The sequence below is a fragment of the Mesoplodon densirostris genome, chromosome 8 (genome assembly GCF_025265405.1).
Source record: "Mesoplodon densirostris isolate mMesDen1 chromosome 8, mMesDen1 primary haplotype, whole genome shotgun sequence".
Classification (NCBI taxonomy): domain Eukaryota; kingdom Metazoa; phylum Chordata; class Mammalia; order Artiodactyla; family Ziphiidae; genus Mesoplodon; species Mesoplodon densirostris.
The window spans coordinates 61,422,100-61,440,684 of NC_082668.1; the positions used below are offsets into that span (position 1 = coordinate 61,422,100).

An 18,585-nucleotide genomic window follows, 5' to 3' on the forward strand; every position below is an offset into this window, starting at 1 on the left:
AGACTGAAATAGGTAATTGTTTCACATAATTCATAGAGGCAGAGAAAGTTAAGCAAAATGAAGAGGGAGGGAAATATTCTCAACTGAAAGAGCAAAAGAAAAACCATGAAAGAAAATAATGAAACAGAAGTAACCAATTTATCAGATAAATAATTCAAAGCATTGGTAATAAGAATGTTAACTGAATAGGGAAAATAATAGATAAACACAGTGAAAATTTTAACAAGGAACAAGAAAATATAAAAAAGACCCAATCAGAAATGAAGAATTCAACAACTGAAATAAAAACACAGTAGAAGGAATGGACAGAGTAAGTAATAGAGAAGAATGCATAAGTGATCTGGAAGATAGAAGACTGCACATCATCCAATCAGGGCACCAAAAAGAAAAACAAGTTTTAAAAAAAGTGAAAACAGTTTGGGCTTCCCTGGTGGTGCAGTGGTTGAGAGTCTGCCTGCCGATGCAGGGGACACGGATTTGTGTCCTGGTCCGGGAGGATCCCACATGCCATGGAGAGGCTGGGCCTGTGAGCCATGGCCACTGAGCCTGCGCGTCCGGAGCCTGTGCTCCGCAACGAGAGAGGCCATAACAGTGAGAGGCCCGTGTACCGCAAAAAAAAAAAAAAAAAAAAAAATGAACAGTTTAAGAGAGCTCTGTGATAATGTTAAGCATACCAACATTTGCATTATAGGGATCCCAGAAGGAGAAGAGCGAGAGAAAGAGATTGAAAATATATTTGAGGAAATTATGGCTGAAAACTTCCAAAACCTGAAGAAGGAAACAGATATCTAGATATAGGAAGGACAGAAGGTCCCAAACAAGATGGAGTGAAACAGAGACCTATACCAAGACAAATAATTAAATGGCAAAAGTTGAAGATAAAGAGATAATTCTAAAGGCAGCAAGAGAAAAATAAAGAGTCATATACCCCGAAATGCCCATAAGGGTATTAGGAAGGAAATAATAAATATCAGAGAGTAAATAAATAAAATAGAGACAAAAAACTAGAAAAAAATCAATGAAACCATGAGCTGTTTTTTTGATAAAGATAAACAAAATTGATAAACCTTTAGCCAGGCTCACCGAGAAAAAAAGAGAGGGCACAAATAAAATCAGAAATGAAAGAGGAGAAATAACAACCAGTAGCAATGACAAACAGTTACATGCAAACAAATTGGACAATCTAGAAGAAATGGACAATTTTCTAGAAACAAATCACCTCCCAAGACTAAATCAAGAAGAAACAGATAATTTGAACAGAATGATCACTAGTAGTAAATTGAATTTCTAATAATAATAATAATAATTAAAAAAAAAACTCCCAGCAAACAAACTCTAAGATCAGATGGCTTCATAGGAAAACTCTACTAAACATATAAGGAAGAGCTGATACATATACTTCTCAAACTATTCCAAAAATTTGAGAACACTTCCACATTCATTCTATGAGGCCACCATTACCCTGATACCAAAATCAGACAAAGACACTACCAAAAAAAAAGAAAGAAAGAAAGAAAGAAAACAAGAGGCCAATATCTTTGATGAATATAGATGCAAAAATCCTCAACAAAATATTAGCAAGCCAAGTCCAACAATATATAAGAAGGATCATATAGCATGATCAAATTGGATTTATTCTAGGGATACATGGATGGTTCAATATTTGCAAATATATCAATTTGATACGCCACATTAACAAAAGGAAGCATAAAAATTATGTGTTCATTTCAATTGACACAGAAAAAGCATTTGACAAAATTCAACTTCCATTCTTGATTAAAAACTCTCATCAAAATGGTGAAAGAGGGAACATATCTCAACATAATAAAGGCCATGCATGGGAAACGCACAGCTAACATCATACTCAACAGTGAAAAGCTGAAAGTTTTTCCTTTAAATTCAGGAACAGAAAAGGATTCCCACTTTCACAACTTCTATTTAACATAGCATTGGAAGGCCTATCCACAGCAATCAGACAAGATAAAGAAATAAAACGTATCCAAATTGGAAGGGAAGAGGTAAAACTGTCACTATTTGCAGATGACAATGATACTCTATGTAGAGAACCCTAAAGCCTCCACCCATAAACTATTAGAACTAATAAATAAATTTAGTAAAATTGCAGGATACAAGATTAATATACAGAAATCTGTTGCTTTCCCATACTCTAATAATGAAATACCAGAAAGAGAAAACAAACAAAAATTCTTCTAAAAATCACATCAAAAAGAACAAAATACCTAAGAATAAAATTAACTAAGGAGGTGAAAGACCTACACTTTGAAAACTATAAAACATTGTTCAAAGAAATTGAAGATGATACAAAGAAATGGAAAGATATCTATGATCTTGGATTGGAAGAATTAATATTGTTAAAATGGTCACACTTCCCAAAGCTATTTACAGATGTAATGCAATCCCTATCAAAATACCTAAATACATTTTCACAGAACTAGAACAAATAATTCTAACATTTATATGGACCCACAAAAGACCCCAAATTGCTAAAGCAATCCTGAGGGGGGAAAAATAAGCAAAACTGGTGGTATAACCTTCCCAGACTTCAGACTATACTCCAAACTATAGTAATCAAAACAGTATAGTATTGGCACAAAAACAGACACATAGATCAATGGAAAAGAATAGAGGGCCCACAAATAACTCCATGCACTTACAGTCAATCTTACAAAGGAGGCAAGAATATACAATGGAGAAAAGACAGTCTCTTCAACAAGTGGTGCTGAAAAAGCTGGACAGCTACATGTAAAACAATGAAATTAGAACACTGCCTCACACCATATGTAAAAAAAAAAAAACTCAAAATGGTTTAAAGACCTAAATGTAAGGCCTGAAACCATAAGACTTTAAGAGAACATAGGCAGGATACTCTTTGACATAAATTGTAGCAATATTTTTTGGATCTGTCTCCTAAGGTAAAAGAAAATGGGACCTAATTAAACTTAAAAGCTTTTCATAGCAAAGGGAACCACTGACAAAATGAAAAGACAACCTACTGATGGGAGAAAATATTTGCAAATGATATGACTGATAAGTGGTTAATATTGAACATATATAAACAGTTCATACAACTCAACATTAAAAAAAACCGACCTGATTAAAAAATGGAAAGAAGACCCAAAAATACATTTTTCTGAAAAAAGACATACAGATGGTTAACGTGAAAAGATTCTGAACATCACTAATTATTAGAGAAATGCAAATCAAAACAACGAGCTCTCATGTCACACCTGTCAGAATAGCTATCATCGAAAAGTCTACAAACAACAAATACTGTCGAGGATGTGGAGAAAAGGGAACTCTTGTACACTGTTGGTGGGAATGTAAATTGATGCAGCCACTATGGAAAACAGTATGGCAGTTCCTCCAAAAACTAAAAACAGAACTGCCATATGATTCTGGTCCTGGGTATATATCTGGACAAAATGAAAGCACTAATTGAAAAATATATATGCACCCCAATGTTCACAGCAGCACTATTTACAATAGCCAAGATATGGAAGCAACCCAAGTGTCCATCAACAGAAGAATAAAGAAAATGTATATATACAATGGAATATTACTCAGCCACAAAAAAGAATGATATTCTTCCATTTGCAGCAATGATATTCTTCCATTTGCAGCAATGTAGATGGACCTAGAGAATATTATGCTTTGTGAAATAAGTCAGACAGAGAAAGACAAATACTGTGTGATATCACTTATACGTGGAATCTAAAGAATAAAACAAATGAATGTATATAGCAAAACAGAAACAGACTCATGGATATAGAAAACAAACTAGTGGGGAGAGGAAAGGGAGGAGGGGCAAGATAGGGGTATCAGATTAAGAGATACAAACTACTATGTATAAAATAGATAAGCGACAAGGATACTTTGTACAGCACAGGGAATTATAACCATTATTTTGTAATAGCTTTAAGTGGTATATAATCTATAAAAATACTGAATCACTATGCTGTATACCTGGAACTAATATAATATTGTAGAGCAACTATACCTTAGGTTAAAACAAATGAGCAGGGAAATGAAGTTGTAGCTAGAAAGGGATGTGAGCACAAAGGAAAGTTTCTAAAGAAAGGACTAGGTAAAAAGAAAAACACGGATAAGGCAGAAGAAAGAGGGGACAGTTTATGAGATGTGTCCATGAGTATCTAAAAGGGATATAATGTAGGAGTGGACAGTGTAGCATTAGACATCACATGGGTCCCTAGTCATAAGAAGGAAGACAGAGGATGTGGTGTAGGACAAAGTAATTTGAGGGATCTGGTGGTGGGAGCTTGTGGCAGTTTTCTTTAGACAGCTTCTTTTTTTATTAATGAAATAGGAAGCAAGTTCCAAAGCTGAGAATAAAGTTGGGGCACAGGTATTGGAGGTTTGGGGGGAAAGGAGAAGATGTGACACAGACATCTAGGAGGGTTAATGGATTAATGAAATACAGTGGAAACCATAGTAAGTGCCCATATGAGATTAGTGATAAAACCTCAAGTTAGACGAGTCTATTTTTTTTTTTTTCAGTTGCATTCAGCAGTGGGGTGCCAGTTCAGGACAGATGAAGAACTGGATTTAACCATGGCTATGGTTTTCTAGAAAAGTACAAGAGAGGGGAGAGGGAGCAAGATTGTTAAGGGTGTATACAAGGGAATGACTGCAGTGATGGACCGTGGAATCTAAGCTGGGAAAGGAAAAAACAGAATCTTTAAAATAAGAGATGGATGGGCCTCCCTGGTGGCGCGAGTGGTTGAGAGTCCGCCTGCCGATGCAGGGGATGCGGGTTCGTGCCCCGGTCTGGGAGGATCCCATGTGCCGCGGAGCGGCTGGGCCCGTGGGCCATGGCCGCTGAGCCTGCGCGTCCGGAGCCTGTGCTCCGCAACGGGGGAGGCCACAGCAGTGAGAGGCCCGCATACCGCAAAAAAAAAAAAAAAAATAAGAGATGGATGAAGAACAACGTAAAGAATTGTTAGATTTGGGGTGACAGGGGGTGGACTTGAAAAATAGGGCATGGCTGAAATTGAGGTAATGGAGTGTAGATCTAGGTGATAAGATTACTTAATGTACAGCTCACAGCCTGCTGTCAGACTGTCTTGTGGGTGTTGCTTTCACTTACAGTACTGACATCTGTCTCCAGTGTGTTCAGGCTGGCAGTCGCAGTAAGGCTGGTTCCCAGCAGTAACACTGCAGGTCCCTCCATTTTGACAAAAATCCTCACAGACTGTCTTACCACAGTTTGGTCCAGTGAACCCTAGTGCACAGCTGCAGGTGGGTCTCCCTATTGGGAAAAAAAGGTAATGAAAAGGCAATTAGTTGACAAAATTGTTTACTTATATGGAATCTTCACTAGGTAAGAATCAAGAAGTCAGTATTTGGAGCACAGTCTGTCCACTACTTAATCTGTGACTTTACACAGTAACATGACCTCTCTGTGTCTCAGCTTCCCCACGTTCCAACGAAGCCTGGGTTAGAAGATCGCTCAGGTTCACTTCAGGTAAAATAATCAGAGCTCATTTTATGAACAATTATACATGCATACATACATTTTATGCTTTAAAGTGCTTGTGTTATTCTTTGTGTTTCTGTTTTCATGTCCATTTTGCTTTTCAATTATTTTTGTTCTATTCATATGGTAATGCAGATTGTGCTGGCCATTAGAATATAAAATAGAGACAATCATATTTCCCAGTGTTCAATCATCAGGTACCAATCACTGCTGTATCTACATAAAACATGAGCTTAGGCTTATTATAAATAAATATTTTAATAAGTTTAAAGTGGACATGTCATCTGTAATAAGATTTATGAATATTATTTTATTTGATATAAATATACATACTGCATTTAGTATATAAGCACTTACTGAATCCTATTTTATTTCATTTTATATTTTTATTCATGGTGAAGGACTGTACTTGTAGTCTAAAGATGATTTAAGAAATCTAATGTTAATAGCACATAATAGCAAATCTGACAGATCATCTATGGATATTTTATTTGTTCTGTGGGAACTAACATCACAATGAAAGGTGAACAATCCTTTAAGGTGTTTTGAATGTAACACAGTTAACTGTTATATCAAGAATGAGTCTCTCTAACTGCCTGGACTGTCAAGAACTGAGTGGAAAATGGAGTCTAGAATTAGCTCTTCAGGAGAAGTGAAGGAAAACAAAGCAAAATGAATGGCTACCATTTGTAATGGGGGCAGAATAAAGTTTAGAGGTTGTACAAATATAAACTAATAACATGAAAGGGAATAACAAAGAAATTCAGTTATTGATCTCAGTTAACTAGGACTCAGAAAATGTCATTTAGTTGTCTAGTATCAGAGAATATCCAACCATCTCCTCTCTCACCATTGTTGACATGCAACATAATTAGAATGGTCAGAAAAATGCATTAAGTGTAAGGCTTAAAACTTGAAGTGTAAAAGTGATAAAAGTTTTTTTTCTGTTGCCATAGATTCTACATTCTACTTTGAAGGACAATTCTATACATATATATTTTTGAAAAGCATTCTTAAGTGAATAAAACATCTCCAAATAAAATCCACCTGCATTTCCAAGAAAATGAATAAATTGAGCTCCACAATTTATTTATTTAGTTTCCTTTGAAAGGTCTCCACACACTTACAAATGCTAGAATCTATTGCTTCTCAAGGAAGAAAGTTATATACATTTTTACAGTGGGTATTATTGCTTTAAAACTTATTTATATGTGTTTTTAGTTTGGTGGCAGATAAATGCCTATTAATAGGTTAAGAAACAAGGTAAAATTTATACACATTAAAAGCTGTAATGTGTATAAAATAACCTCATATTTTTTTATTGCCAGAAAACAGCTTTAAAACTTTTAGCCAAGTATTTTTCTTATAAAAGTAGTGAGTTTTCTAGCTGTTGCTTACATACAGACAAATAGACACAAACGAGAATGATGGTAGAAGATGAAGAGGATAGATAATTGTTAGAACATAGTCACTAAGGAAAATGAAAGCCCTGAATAAAAGAAGTAATTCATCTACATCAATGAGAACCAGTGAACAACTTACAGAGAAATAGAACATACAATCAGGAACACAAATTAACATGAGCTAAATGTGAAACAAACAGTATAGAAAGTATAAGGGGAAATCAAAATGCATTAGAACAATCAGAAAAAGTGCCATATAACGTACAACTTATACACTGTAGATATAAGTTTTTCTACCTTAATTTCTAGGTGTTTTTCTTTTTGTTTAAGAAACTAGGAGTAAAAAAAGTAAAATGATAGAAGTTTGAAAGAAATAAACCCAACCTGCTAAGGCACTTGAAAATTCCTCTGTTCCAGTCGCTCAGAGAGAGGACACCATGCTTTCATCTCATCTACAGCTGTTTTGAAACTAGGGCAGAGTGACCAGGTTGTCCCCCAGCTAGAATATGCCTCTCATCATTTAGATTCCAGCTGAATTATTTTCAAAAAGCTCCTCTTTCTCTTCCTTTGAAGAGAAGATTTATTTTTGATAAGTATAAATCTTCATATTCAGGAGAATATTGTGTAACTTGAAACAGTGTGGTGATACAGCAGATCTTTTGTTTGCTGATGGGAAATGAACCATCAGCTGCAGAATTTTATAACGGGTTCCAGCTAATATTTTCAAGAATCGCTCTGGGTGCACCCTAACAAGTTGCACTGGATTCATTTTATAAAGATTTTTTAGGTAGCTGAATTTGATTTTGACATTTGAAAAGGAAACAGCACCATTACAATGACTAAGGGATGGATTTATAGCAGTGATGCATCCAGGGAGCTGGGGAGTTGACAGCCTGTGAAGGTAGCTCAATCAGAAAGAGCGTCAATTGACCTGAGGAAGAAGGGGAAGGAGGGGTTTGCTGGCTCTAATCAGTCTAGTTCCTATAGCATTCTTAGCTAAGACTTTAACAGCGTAGGTTATCAGACTGCCTGGATTCATAGACTATCTGTGCCAATTACTGGTGTGGGACCATGCGCAAATATCAGCTCTCTGTTCCTCATGTGTAAAAATGGGATAATAATAGTACCTACTTCATGGGGTTATTGTGTAGAATCACATAGAATAAATGAGAAACATTTCTAACTGTGCCAGGCACATAGAAAGCAATCAGTTACATTTTAGCTCTGAATATTATTGTTATTCCTATTGAGATTCACCACTTACAGGTATGACTTACTCTGTGACCCTGTCTACAAAGGCACTGTAACATTCTAGAAAAATCATTCTGAAAATTTTCTTAAATTACACACTTTATCTGCATTATTTATTTAAGATACAATTAAATTTGAATTTGTTTATGTGGCAGTGCTGGGATAGAACAGGTATTCCCCACAAACTTCATCTCAAACTCCAACATTTTTAAACTTTGAAGAATGGGTCCTTCTGTCTTCTTTATCTCCTAAATATGCTTAATCCTACACATTAAAAGAAAGAACACACACACACAACACAAACAAAAACAAACCTAATGGGCTTCCCTGGTGGTGCAGTGGTTGGGAGTCCACCTGCCAATGCAGGGGACACAGGTTCGTGCCCCGGTCCGGGAAGATCCCACGTGCCGGGGAGCGGCTGGGCCCATGATCCATGGCCGCTGAGCCTGCGTGTCTGGAGCCTGTGCTCCACAACGGGAGAGGCCACAACAGTGAGAGGCCTGTATGCCACACACACAAAAAAACCCAACCAAACCTAATATTTGCCACATTTATCTACTTGTATAACTTCAAAATTTGGTACATTCTCAAGCTTTTTTCAAACGAAAGCTACACTTACTGCTTCCAATTCTACCAATACATGACAAAGTAAAATCCTCGATCATAAAGTCACATTCCAATCCTTCACTGGGTTTGTAGATTTTATTTTTTAATATACAAAATAATGGGTCAATCTGTTGCTTCTCTTTGTTCCCTCTGAAGACAGGCCAGATCTCTCAACATGTAAGTACTGCTCCTACAAATCAACTCTGATTCCCTGTTGGTAAGAAAGGATTAGGAATGGAGAAGTTAATGTTGGTGTTGTCTTTACTGTATATTTGTGTACTCTTGCAAAGCTTACCTCTAATCCCTTAATCCCTAAATCTACTGATTTCTCCTCAATCCTCCTCCTCCTCAAATTTTCTCCATAATTTTATATTTATTAATATCTACACTTGAAAATTTTATCTGCACTTGGCTTCTAAGACACTAGCATTGTTGAATTCCCTTTTTTCTCTGACTGCTCTTTTATAATTGTCTTTACGTTCTCTTTCTCTCTCTTTCTGGTGATATTATCCAATTTCATGGCTTCAGTAATGATCTCTCTATATGAATGTCTCGGTCTCGATTTTTTGACTCTGGGCTCATTCTCCTTCCTAAATTTCAGACCTTCATTTTCACTCCCTGTTTTATGTCCCTGTGTGGATATCTCTGGCTGTTCAACAGGTTCATCTACTCCTCCCATGACTCCCTAAGAGAGAAAATTCCTCTCATAAACATTGTCCTCAGTAGCACACACGCTTTCACTAGACTGAAGGCTCTCCCAGTGCCGTATTAAGTTCCACACTACACGTTAACAAAGTGCCTTGCTAGATGTATGCATATAATAAATGGAGGTTAATGTAGTTATATATTACTTCTGTTTATAGATAAATGGAAGCTTATCTCATATAAACTGTTGCAGCAAATTTTCATACAACATAAATTAAAAATAAACTCTTGAATTTAACTAGGTAACCAGTAATAGCTGATGTCAAACATGGTAAGTACATAACTACAATCACTAACCATCTACAGTTAAGGATAAATATTAGTAATATCCGTTAGCACAACTGAAGATTATAATGCTCATAAGAAAAACTGGAAATGCCTTGGAAGCTCATAGAGTTCTCTAAACTTCATTGTTCTTGCATGGCCCTTATATACCAAAAACCACGGTCTCAGTAAAAATGGTTGATTCTAAAATATTTCATAAGAATATTTAATAGTAATTAAATAAATTTGGTACAAAGTTAAATTACTTGGGTTTTTTTGTTTTTTTTTTTTAATCAGGAAGACCTGAGAAAGAAACCTGGTTATATATTTATTAATTGTGTGGCTTTGGAAAACTTAGACATCCTCACTGGATCTCCTTCTGGATCTCATTCTGCAAAATGGTGATAGCAATGCCTGCCATGTGCTGGTAAAACACTTGTCTCAATGCCTGCCATATAGCAAGTACTCAATAATTGTAGGTTTATTAGTAATAGTAGCATTGGCGTTATTATTACTCTTAGTATTGCTATTAAACAAATCCTCAATTTTGGTTGTTATTTAACCTTCACTGAGTACATTTGCCTTTGTTAGGAGACTCCATATGGAATCCTGATGCACATTTTTTTCCATTTTCATTCTTTTGAACAAAACATGCCTATAGGTAATCTATATATATCAGTTCAAAACAGTATATTTTAATATACATAACAGTGAAATATTTTCTTATTATATAAGTAATTATATGGATATCATAAAGATTTATCACTAATCCCTGTTAAATGAACATTGAATTTATGTGACGTGGTTACAATTTACATCTAGATAAACAAATCTTTAACTATATGTTATCTTTAGTTATATACTCACAGAAATTTCTCTGATATGGGCAGACAATACTGATGATTTTCAGTGATAATAGACAATGTCTTAGAGAACTGACTTTGACATAATCTATGTTCTCAGGTGTTGGTTTTCTTACTTAATCATGCTAGCTTACATCTAAAAAGTGCCACATAGAGTGTTTCAAATTAAATAAAATAATATAATTAAGGAAATTACTAGAATCCTTGGCATTTGAATTGAGAATTCAATTATAGTAGTCACTATAATATGACAATAATTATGTTTGTAAAATTTTCAAAATGTTATAATTATTGAATTACTGCATACTTGCTAATAATTTTAGAGTAAAATTTGCAGGGTAGCTTTTAGTCAAGTAATATATCAATCAATATGTTTCTCAAAAGCATACATTTTCATTTGAATATTATTAAGGTGTATGTTGTTGGCATTTTTCAATAACTTGATTTAAAACTGTGTGTCTTTAAAAGCTAGATTTATTTAATAAACAGTTTTTAAGCTGATTATAAAAATACTACTCATCAGTTTGATTTAATTGATATTGTATGATTTTAGTAGGCAAAATAACCTCTCTGCTCAATATTGGAAAAATAAATTATAACTTTTTTCTATCTAAACACAACACCTGAAGATGTATGGTTTACTCAGTATTTTGTAGTAACTTTTAAGGGAAAAGAATCTGAAAAATAATATATATATAACTGAATTACTTTTTTGTACACCTGAAACTAACATAACATTGTAAATTAATTATACTTTAATAAAAAAAATAAAAAAATAAATTTAAGAAAAAAATGTGATTGACTGTGATGAAGGAATGCTAGGTAAAAGTAATTACATGTGAATTTCTTAGGAGACCATGACTATACTTATTATTTCTGAGTGGTAGATATCTGCTAGTGAACATTATTGATTGGTTCTCTTCTTAAGCTATTTATTTGAATTCATACTCATTTTTCTATGTGAGCCGCGCTACTTACCTTGTTTAACTTGGTCTTGTGCTTGTAAATTTTTGTCCCTGGTTATAACATTTTATACCTAACTAGTTTTCTATGCATTCAGTCATTGTTTAGTTCAAATAGTCTGACACACACATTGAGTGTAAGTAATAAAAGCATCTAATTGACATTTAAAATGCAGGGCATATTTATACACATTTACATTGAATGTTCTTCTCTGAAAATGCTATCTAAAAGTTACATACATCTTTAGTCAAAACGTCTTTACTATTTGGACAAAAGTTACATTCTTGTTCCTTCTTACAGAATAAAATAATAAGCCAAGAGACAAATCATCATAGCATCATTCAGTTACTTACTGGATTGTAATCAGAAAGCCTGTCTCCTGACCTCTAACACCCAAGACACTCTCCTTGGTGAAATCTGTCTTCACTTCTGACTTAGATTCAAGTAATAAAAGTTTTGAATGCTTTAAAAAATTGCTAGTCTTTTTGATAAAGAGATTTGACATTCTACTTTTCCACTTAATATAATGTTTTCCTGGACTGAAAGTGAGTGCCCTTTTATACATAATTTTAGCAAGTTGGCTATAGCTGTTGGGTAGTCTTAAGTATTACAAAGATTACAGAGAACTATTCAGCAAAGCCTGACAAAGAAAACAAAGAACCGTGGGCTTTATCCAGCTTTCCTCCAGGTACTACTTAATATATTCTGACATGTTTCAAATTATAGGTCACAATCTATTTATACTTATGGAACGTTCATTTTTAGCCAACATTGTGGAAATGAGACTGAAACATTTTTGTCTTTTCTGTGAATACAAGTAAGCCAACTCAAGCCTTCTGACATTAGCCTAGAGAGCTATAAGACTAAATAGTTCAGTACTGCTCTCACCATATGGTCCAAACGAACCAGTAACTATGACTCATGAAGCCAGCAGCACGGTTAGAGAGAATCTTACTTTCATTCTCTCATAGGTTTGTTATGAAGATTCAAGGGCCAAGAACAGTGCCTGGCACTTAGTAAGCAGTCTAATATATATTAATTATCGTGATCCTGACAATGATAATAAGTAGTGTTATTTTAATTTCTGATTCTAACAATAAAGCATGGTTGAACATTTAGAAAATACAGAAGTATAATGAAGGACCTATTACATATGCAATTTTTTCATATTGGGCTCATAGTATACAAGCAGGTTTTTTCTTGTGCTTTTTAACTTTAAAATAAAATGTGAATATTTTTCTCTATTATTATATAGTTTACAATTATAGTTTTGTTTATTGTGTAACATTCATCTTTTAGATAGGTTATATTTTATATACTAACTACTTGAGTTTAGGTTTTTATCTCCAATTCTATATTATGAACAATACTACATTGAACATTTTCACTTCTAAATATTTTACTTTTCATTATTATGTAACCTTTGGAATATATTTCTAAAAGTGACATTATTTAGTTAAAGGACATTGGAACTTTTTTGTTTGTTTTGTTTTTTGTTTAATTTTTGAATTTTATTAAAATTTTTTTTATACAGCAGGTTATTAGTTATCCATTTCATACATATTAGTGTATACATGTCAATACCAATCTCCCAATTCATCCCACCACCACCACCCCCCTGCCGCTTTCCCCCCTTTGGGGTCCATACGTTTGTTCTCTACATGTGTGTCTATTTCTGCCCTGCAAATCTTGCTGAGTAATTCAAAACTGCTTGCTGCAAGGCTTGCACCATGAACATTTTCTTCTGGTACTGATTTAAGAATGCTGGTTTCACCTACGTCTGACTGGGCTCCTCCCTCTTTTCCCACTTTTCTCTGCTTTTATATATGTTTGTGTTCATATATGTGCATGTTCTGCCACTTGCTCCTTATGTTTTATGTTTTTTTTTCCATTGATTTGTCAAAGCTACATATTCCTGTGTTGCTTAATTTTTAAACTATATGAACTATTTTATGTTTTCAATTTTATATTTTCAACTTATTCTCTTGGATTCTTAAAAAGCAAATAGGACCAAATACCCAGCTTTCACCACTTTCTAAATATAACCAATATCTATGCTAAGGGAGCTAAGACATCAAGCTTAATTTAAATTAAAAACAGCTCTCATTTAAATATAAAGTGAAAGAAAAACAAAGAGGGACTGTTTAAATGTATGTTCACCCTTCATCAAGATATTAATTAGGTGACTGTGTACTTTACAGCCCAGATACATATGTGACTTGAGAGACATCAGTATAAATGTTTCATCATCTGTTTCATGCTGTTTCAAAGGTGCCCCAAATTTCCTAGCTTAACTTGCCTTTGAGCAAACATTTTTAGGGCAGTCATATTTGATCATAATTCATGGCAGTCACATATACTACCATCATATTTGGGGCAGTGGCCTGGATAGAAAGATCTTGAATAAATGAGATAGAAAATTATCTCCATCTACTTGGCTATTATAAGGGCCCTTTCCATTGCAGTGAGAAGATTTTGATTTTTTTCTTTCCTCAAGGGAGCCCTCTTTCCTCTGGCTTCATTTCTGGGAATAAAATCTTTCACTGCCAAAATACACAGATGTGGTGACAGAGGGCAACACAAAGAGAGCTTCTGCTGTCTTCTTGTTGAATTCATTTAAATACTTCAATACAAATGAATTGCCTACTATAAAAAACTGCACCATCATCTCTTCACCTAGCCATTTTTACATATATTCAAACTTCCCAAATTAGAATTGCCTTCCAAACTTTGAGTGGGAGTATTTAAGAATATTTCCCCAAATTTACAAAATTTCTTGCTCCATTCCTCTAAATCAATTGTGTAGAAAACCCTGATTCATTTTGATAGAAACATTAAAAGTCTAAATAACAGACCTATAAGAGTATGGAAAATACCACACAGAATGAACATATCTTAGAGAATAAATATTCATAAAAGTGAAGATTAATTGTACATATAATTACATAAATATCCATTATATCTGTGATGAAAAAATAATTCCACAAATTGTACTCTATTTTCTATATAAAATGACTGAATAATTCAATGCTTTATTCTATTTTGCATTGCTTTGCCAATGCAAACTTTATCTTAAATGTATCCTCCTATGAGCAGGTCACAGAAATTAACTACATGGATCCTTGTTGATATAATCAATGTCAAGCTATTTCATTTTGTAGTACCTTCTTATATGGATACAGCTCATATACCTAGTTTTTAGTTTTCTTTATTACAAAAAACCATAAGGAATGAGGAAAAATTCATTCCTACATGTAAAATTTTAATTACGCCTCTCAGATGTGTGCCTTTAATTAACTGGTGACATTTCCTTTGTTCAATTATTATAGTTCTATACAACTGTCACAAACTTATAAAGTTTAATTAAGGCTGCCCCAAACCCTAGTTATATAGTGTCCACATAGGAGTTTGCCAAAGGCTTAACTGTAAGTAAACCAACAATGAATAAATCTATGAGTTGCCCACTGGGATTTGTTTCACAAATTAACATTTGTGTGGAGATAATGAGGTTCTACAGTCTATAATACCAAACAATGTTTTATAAAACCACATTTTTAAAAGTGAAAAATGCTTTGTAAATGACTTAATTAGCTATTATATTATTATTTATAATTAGATGCTATAAGACAATAAACTACATGGCTATATCTCAAGTTGAATTCATATGAGAACTCATTTATATTACTAATTTGAAATATAATTTTTTCTGAACATATTATCTATGTAAATCAAGCTCTAATACTCTGTGTGCATAGATAAACTTGATATATTATGGATTTTAAGAATGCAGCAAGGCCTGGACAAATGACTTGAATGAAACATCAAAAGTTGTGCTGTATTTATATATATTTCAGGACCCATTAACAGGATACCAAATTCAATGTTTCACAGAGATTTGTCCCTGTGCACTGATTGCAGGTTGAATAGGTAGCCATAGTTTGGAGTGCCAAACTCTTTATCTAGCTGGCTTAAATATTTCCAAAGGTAAATATAATAAACTCATCTGGTCACAACCCAAAGATTTTTTTTATCTTAATGAGAAAATTAAGTTAACAATTAAATAATAAAACTCTAAACAACTCATTTGCATAAGAGAAGCTTCTTCCCTAAAGCTAAGTGGTATGTGTGTTGCTAAAATATAATTACAGGTCACACCCTTTTACCGTACATTCAATGGATTCTCATTTGCATATTCAATGAAGGTCTCAGTACTACAGTTTTTCCCACAGCAATAGAATATACTTTATGGACTAGCTCCCCCTCAGGCAGAATGAATATATGTAGTAAGACTCCTAGTCCCTTTTTTAGTTCAATCAACCTGCTGAATATTTTTTCAAAATTCTATTGAGTAGTTACAATGATCTTAATTATCAATTAATCATAAGTCCAAAACATTTATAGGTATAAAACTATCAAACTATCAAAGAAATAGTATTGCTTTTACTCTTAGAATGCAAATCAGAAAACAGCTTGCTTCTCCTGAACTCCATTGAAAATGCTTCTTCATGTGGCTCTTTCAGTTAGCATTATGCTAAATACTTCAAAGAATAGCTTAAGCAATAGAAGCAGTGAGAAATCCCAGTAAGAAAGAAATTTACCATATAGGGGATGTGAAGATCATATGGATTGCTTTTCCATCTGACTACCTAAATCCGCAGTTATCGTAGGAGAATTAAATGTACATAGATTTCACTCTAATAGTTGCATAATCTTCTTTGCACTAATACTGGAATTTTCAAATTATATTTCTATTATGTATTATGGTTAATTTTTTTCCAGTGGGAGCATATTTTAAATTTAATAGAAGTCAGTAGGAAAATATGTTTTAGTATTCACTTATGTGCTATAGAAAACACTTTTTGTGAGCATAGATATAGCATAAATTAGTAAGAATCTCAAGTATATCCTAATATGTAGTAAACTGATGTTTTCAAAGCAATATGTTTTGAATATACTACATTGCAATGACAACAGAGTAGTTGTGATTTTAGATGGAAATTATGAGGCTCTAAGATGAACTGATATAGTATGCATATATTTAAAATAAATCAAAATTTTAATAACATGAGTTTTAGCATTAGGCAAACTTCAATTAAAAAAAAAAACAAGCGATTTTGGAGTCAAATAGATAAGGCTTGTAAAACTGATTTTGCCTCATCATTTTAAGCCAGAGTCAGAATATCTATAAGCACTGAGCCCTGTCAATGGTACACACTTAACACAAGATAATGATCATTATTATTGTTAATTTTTGTGACTTGGACTTCGATTGATATACTCAATTTAGAAAAAATGCCACTGATTACGTTGAATTAATTATTAGATTTAATCTTTGTTAATGTATTTGTTCAGACAACAGGAATTATATTCATAGCATTAAGTATTTTCTGTAGATTTTTCACATATAAGGAAAATTACAGATGATTTGAATATACAATGCCACTCAATTATTTACCTAGAGCTGATGGCACACAAGTTCCTCCATTTTGACAGTAGTTGCTACAGTGGTTGATTTCACATCTCTCTCCTGAATAACTAGGCCAACAGTGACACCTCAAATCACCTTTCTCATTTAAAATGCATCTTCCTCCATTTTCACAAGTCAGTTTGCATGAATCATCTGGTTATAAGAAGAAATGTACAAATTAGCATGCCATTCAGTAGGTGGTAGAATAAGAAAAATTCAACTAAAGAAAAATTAACTACTAAGATTCACTTTTTTCCATAAAATTCCCAAAATAAATACCCCTAATATAAAAGTAGAAGAAACAAAATACTATCAGAAAATAGAGAAATAGATTTCAACCATTGTTGAATGGTGAACACAAGTATTGAATTAACTTTTATTCTTTTTTAGGCTTAAAGCATTGTTTACCATTTCTTATATCTGTTAAAACATTAAACAATAAAACCAACTGAAACTTTCTAAAAATAAAATATTTTCCAACCAATATGGGTTTTTTCATGATACGGGCAAACATGGCCTAGTTTTTAGAAGTGTTTGATATTAAACCAAACCGAAATATGTAAGATAAATATATATACAGTCCCCTACATATGAACCTTCAAGTTGTGAACTTTCAAAGATGCCCATGTGTGTTTGCATGTCCAATCACGTAAGTTAGTTTACGTGTCTGGTGTACTTTGTCACGTGCCTGTATCCTCTACAAGTGGTTGTGCTTTTGTGTACTTTACTGTACAGTATTGTATAGAGTACAGTAGTACAGTGTCTTTATTTCAAGCCCAGGATGTCCGGAAGCAAGCGTAAAAGCAGCAGTGATGTAGCTGGTACCGAACGTCAGGCGTGAGTGAAATTGCAGCTTGCCCTCTATCTCCTATTGCTGAAGATCCTTCAGCTCTACCCTCTCCCACCTCCTCTCCCTACTCCAGTCAGTAACTCTTCTTGCCTGTTCACTCGATGCCAGCTGTTATACCGTACTACTATACTTTTCAAGGTACTGTACTGTAAGATTAAAAACGTTTTCTCTATTTTTTGTGTTTGTTTTTTATGTATTATTTGTGTGAAAACTATTATAAACCTATTTCAGTATGGTACTATATAGCTGATTGTGTTAGTTGGGCACCTAGGCTAACTTTGTTTTACTTACAAACAAATTGGACTTACTAACATGCTCTCTGAATGGAATTCATTCGCATGTAGGGAGTATATATATAGTATGTATAGTGCATATATATAGTATAGTGTGCATATACAAAAACATATATACATATAATTTTTAGTATAGGGAAACATTTAAATGAAAAGATATTCTTTGATGTACATCCTTATCAACTATATATTAACACACAAAACTAAAAATTATTTAGATTTGATACAAGATGGTGATAAAACAGTGTCAGAAGCATTTTTTTCCATATATAAAATAATTAGGCACAATCTGCCTATATAATACATTTTGGCTGAGAGAAAGAAAGGATGGTCATTCCTTGGGGTCACAAAATCATTTTTAAAAATATGATGAGTCCAATTTATGATAAAGATTAGTTTGGAATC

The 18,585-nt window shown here is 33.6% G+C and overlaps 1 protein-coding gene across 1 annotated transcript in view; it reads right to left on the bottom strand.

The window, feature by feature from the left end:
• LRP1B (LDL receptor related protein 1B) overlaps positions 1 to 18,585 on the bottom strand; it is a 1,545,691-nt gene that overhangs the window by 68,815 nt on the left and 1,458,291 nt on the right. The window contains exons 83-84 of the mRNA XM_060105953.1: positions 17,026 to 17,190; positions 5,126 to 5,287 (exon numbers count right to left, since the gene is read on the bottom strand). Coding sequence (XP_059961936.1) covers positions 5,126 to 5,287; positions 17,026 to 17,190 — 327 coding nt within the window. The remainder of the gene's footprint in view (positions 1 to 5,125; positions 5,288 to 17,025; positions 17,191 to 18,585) is intronic.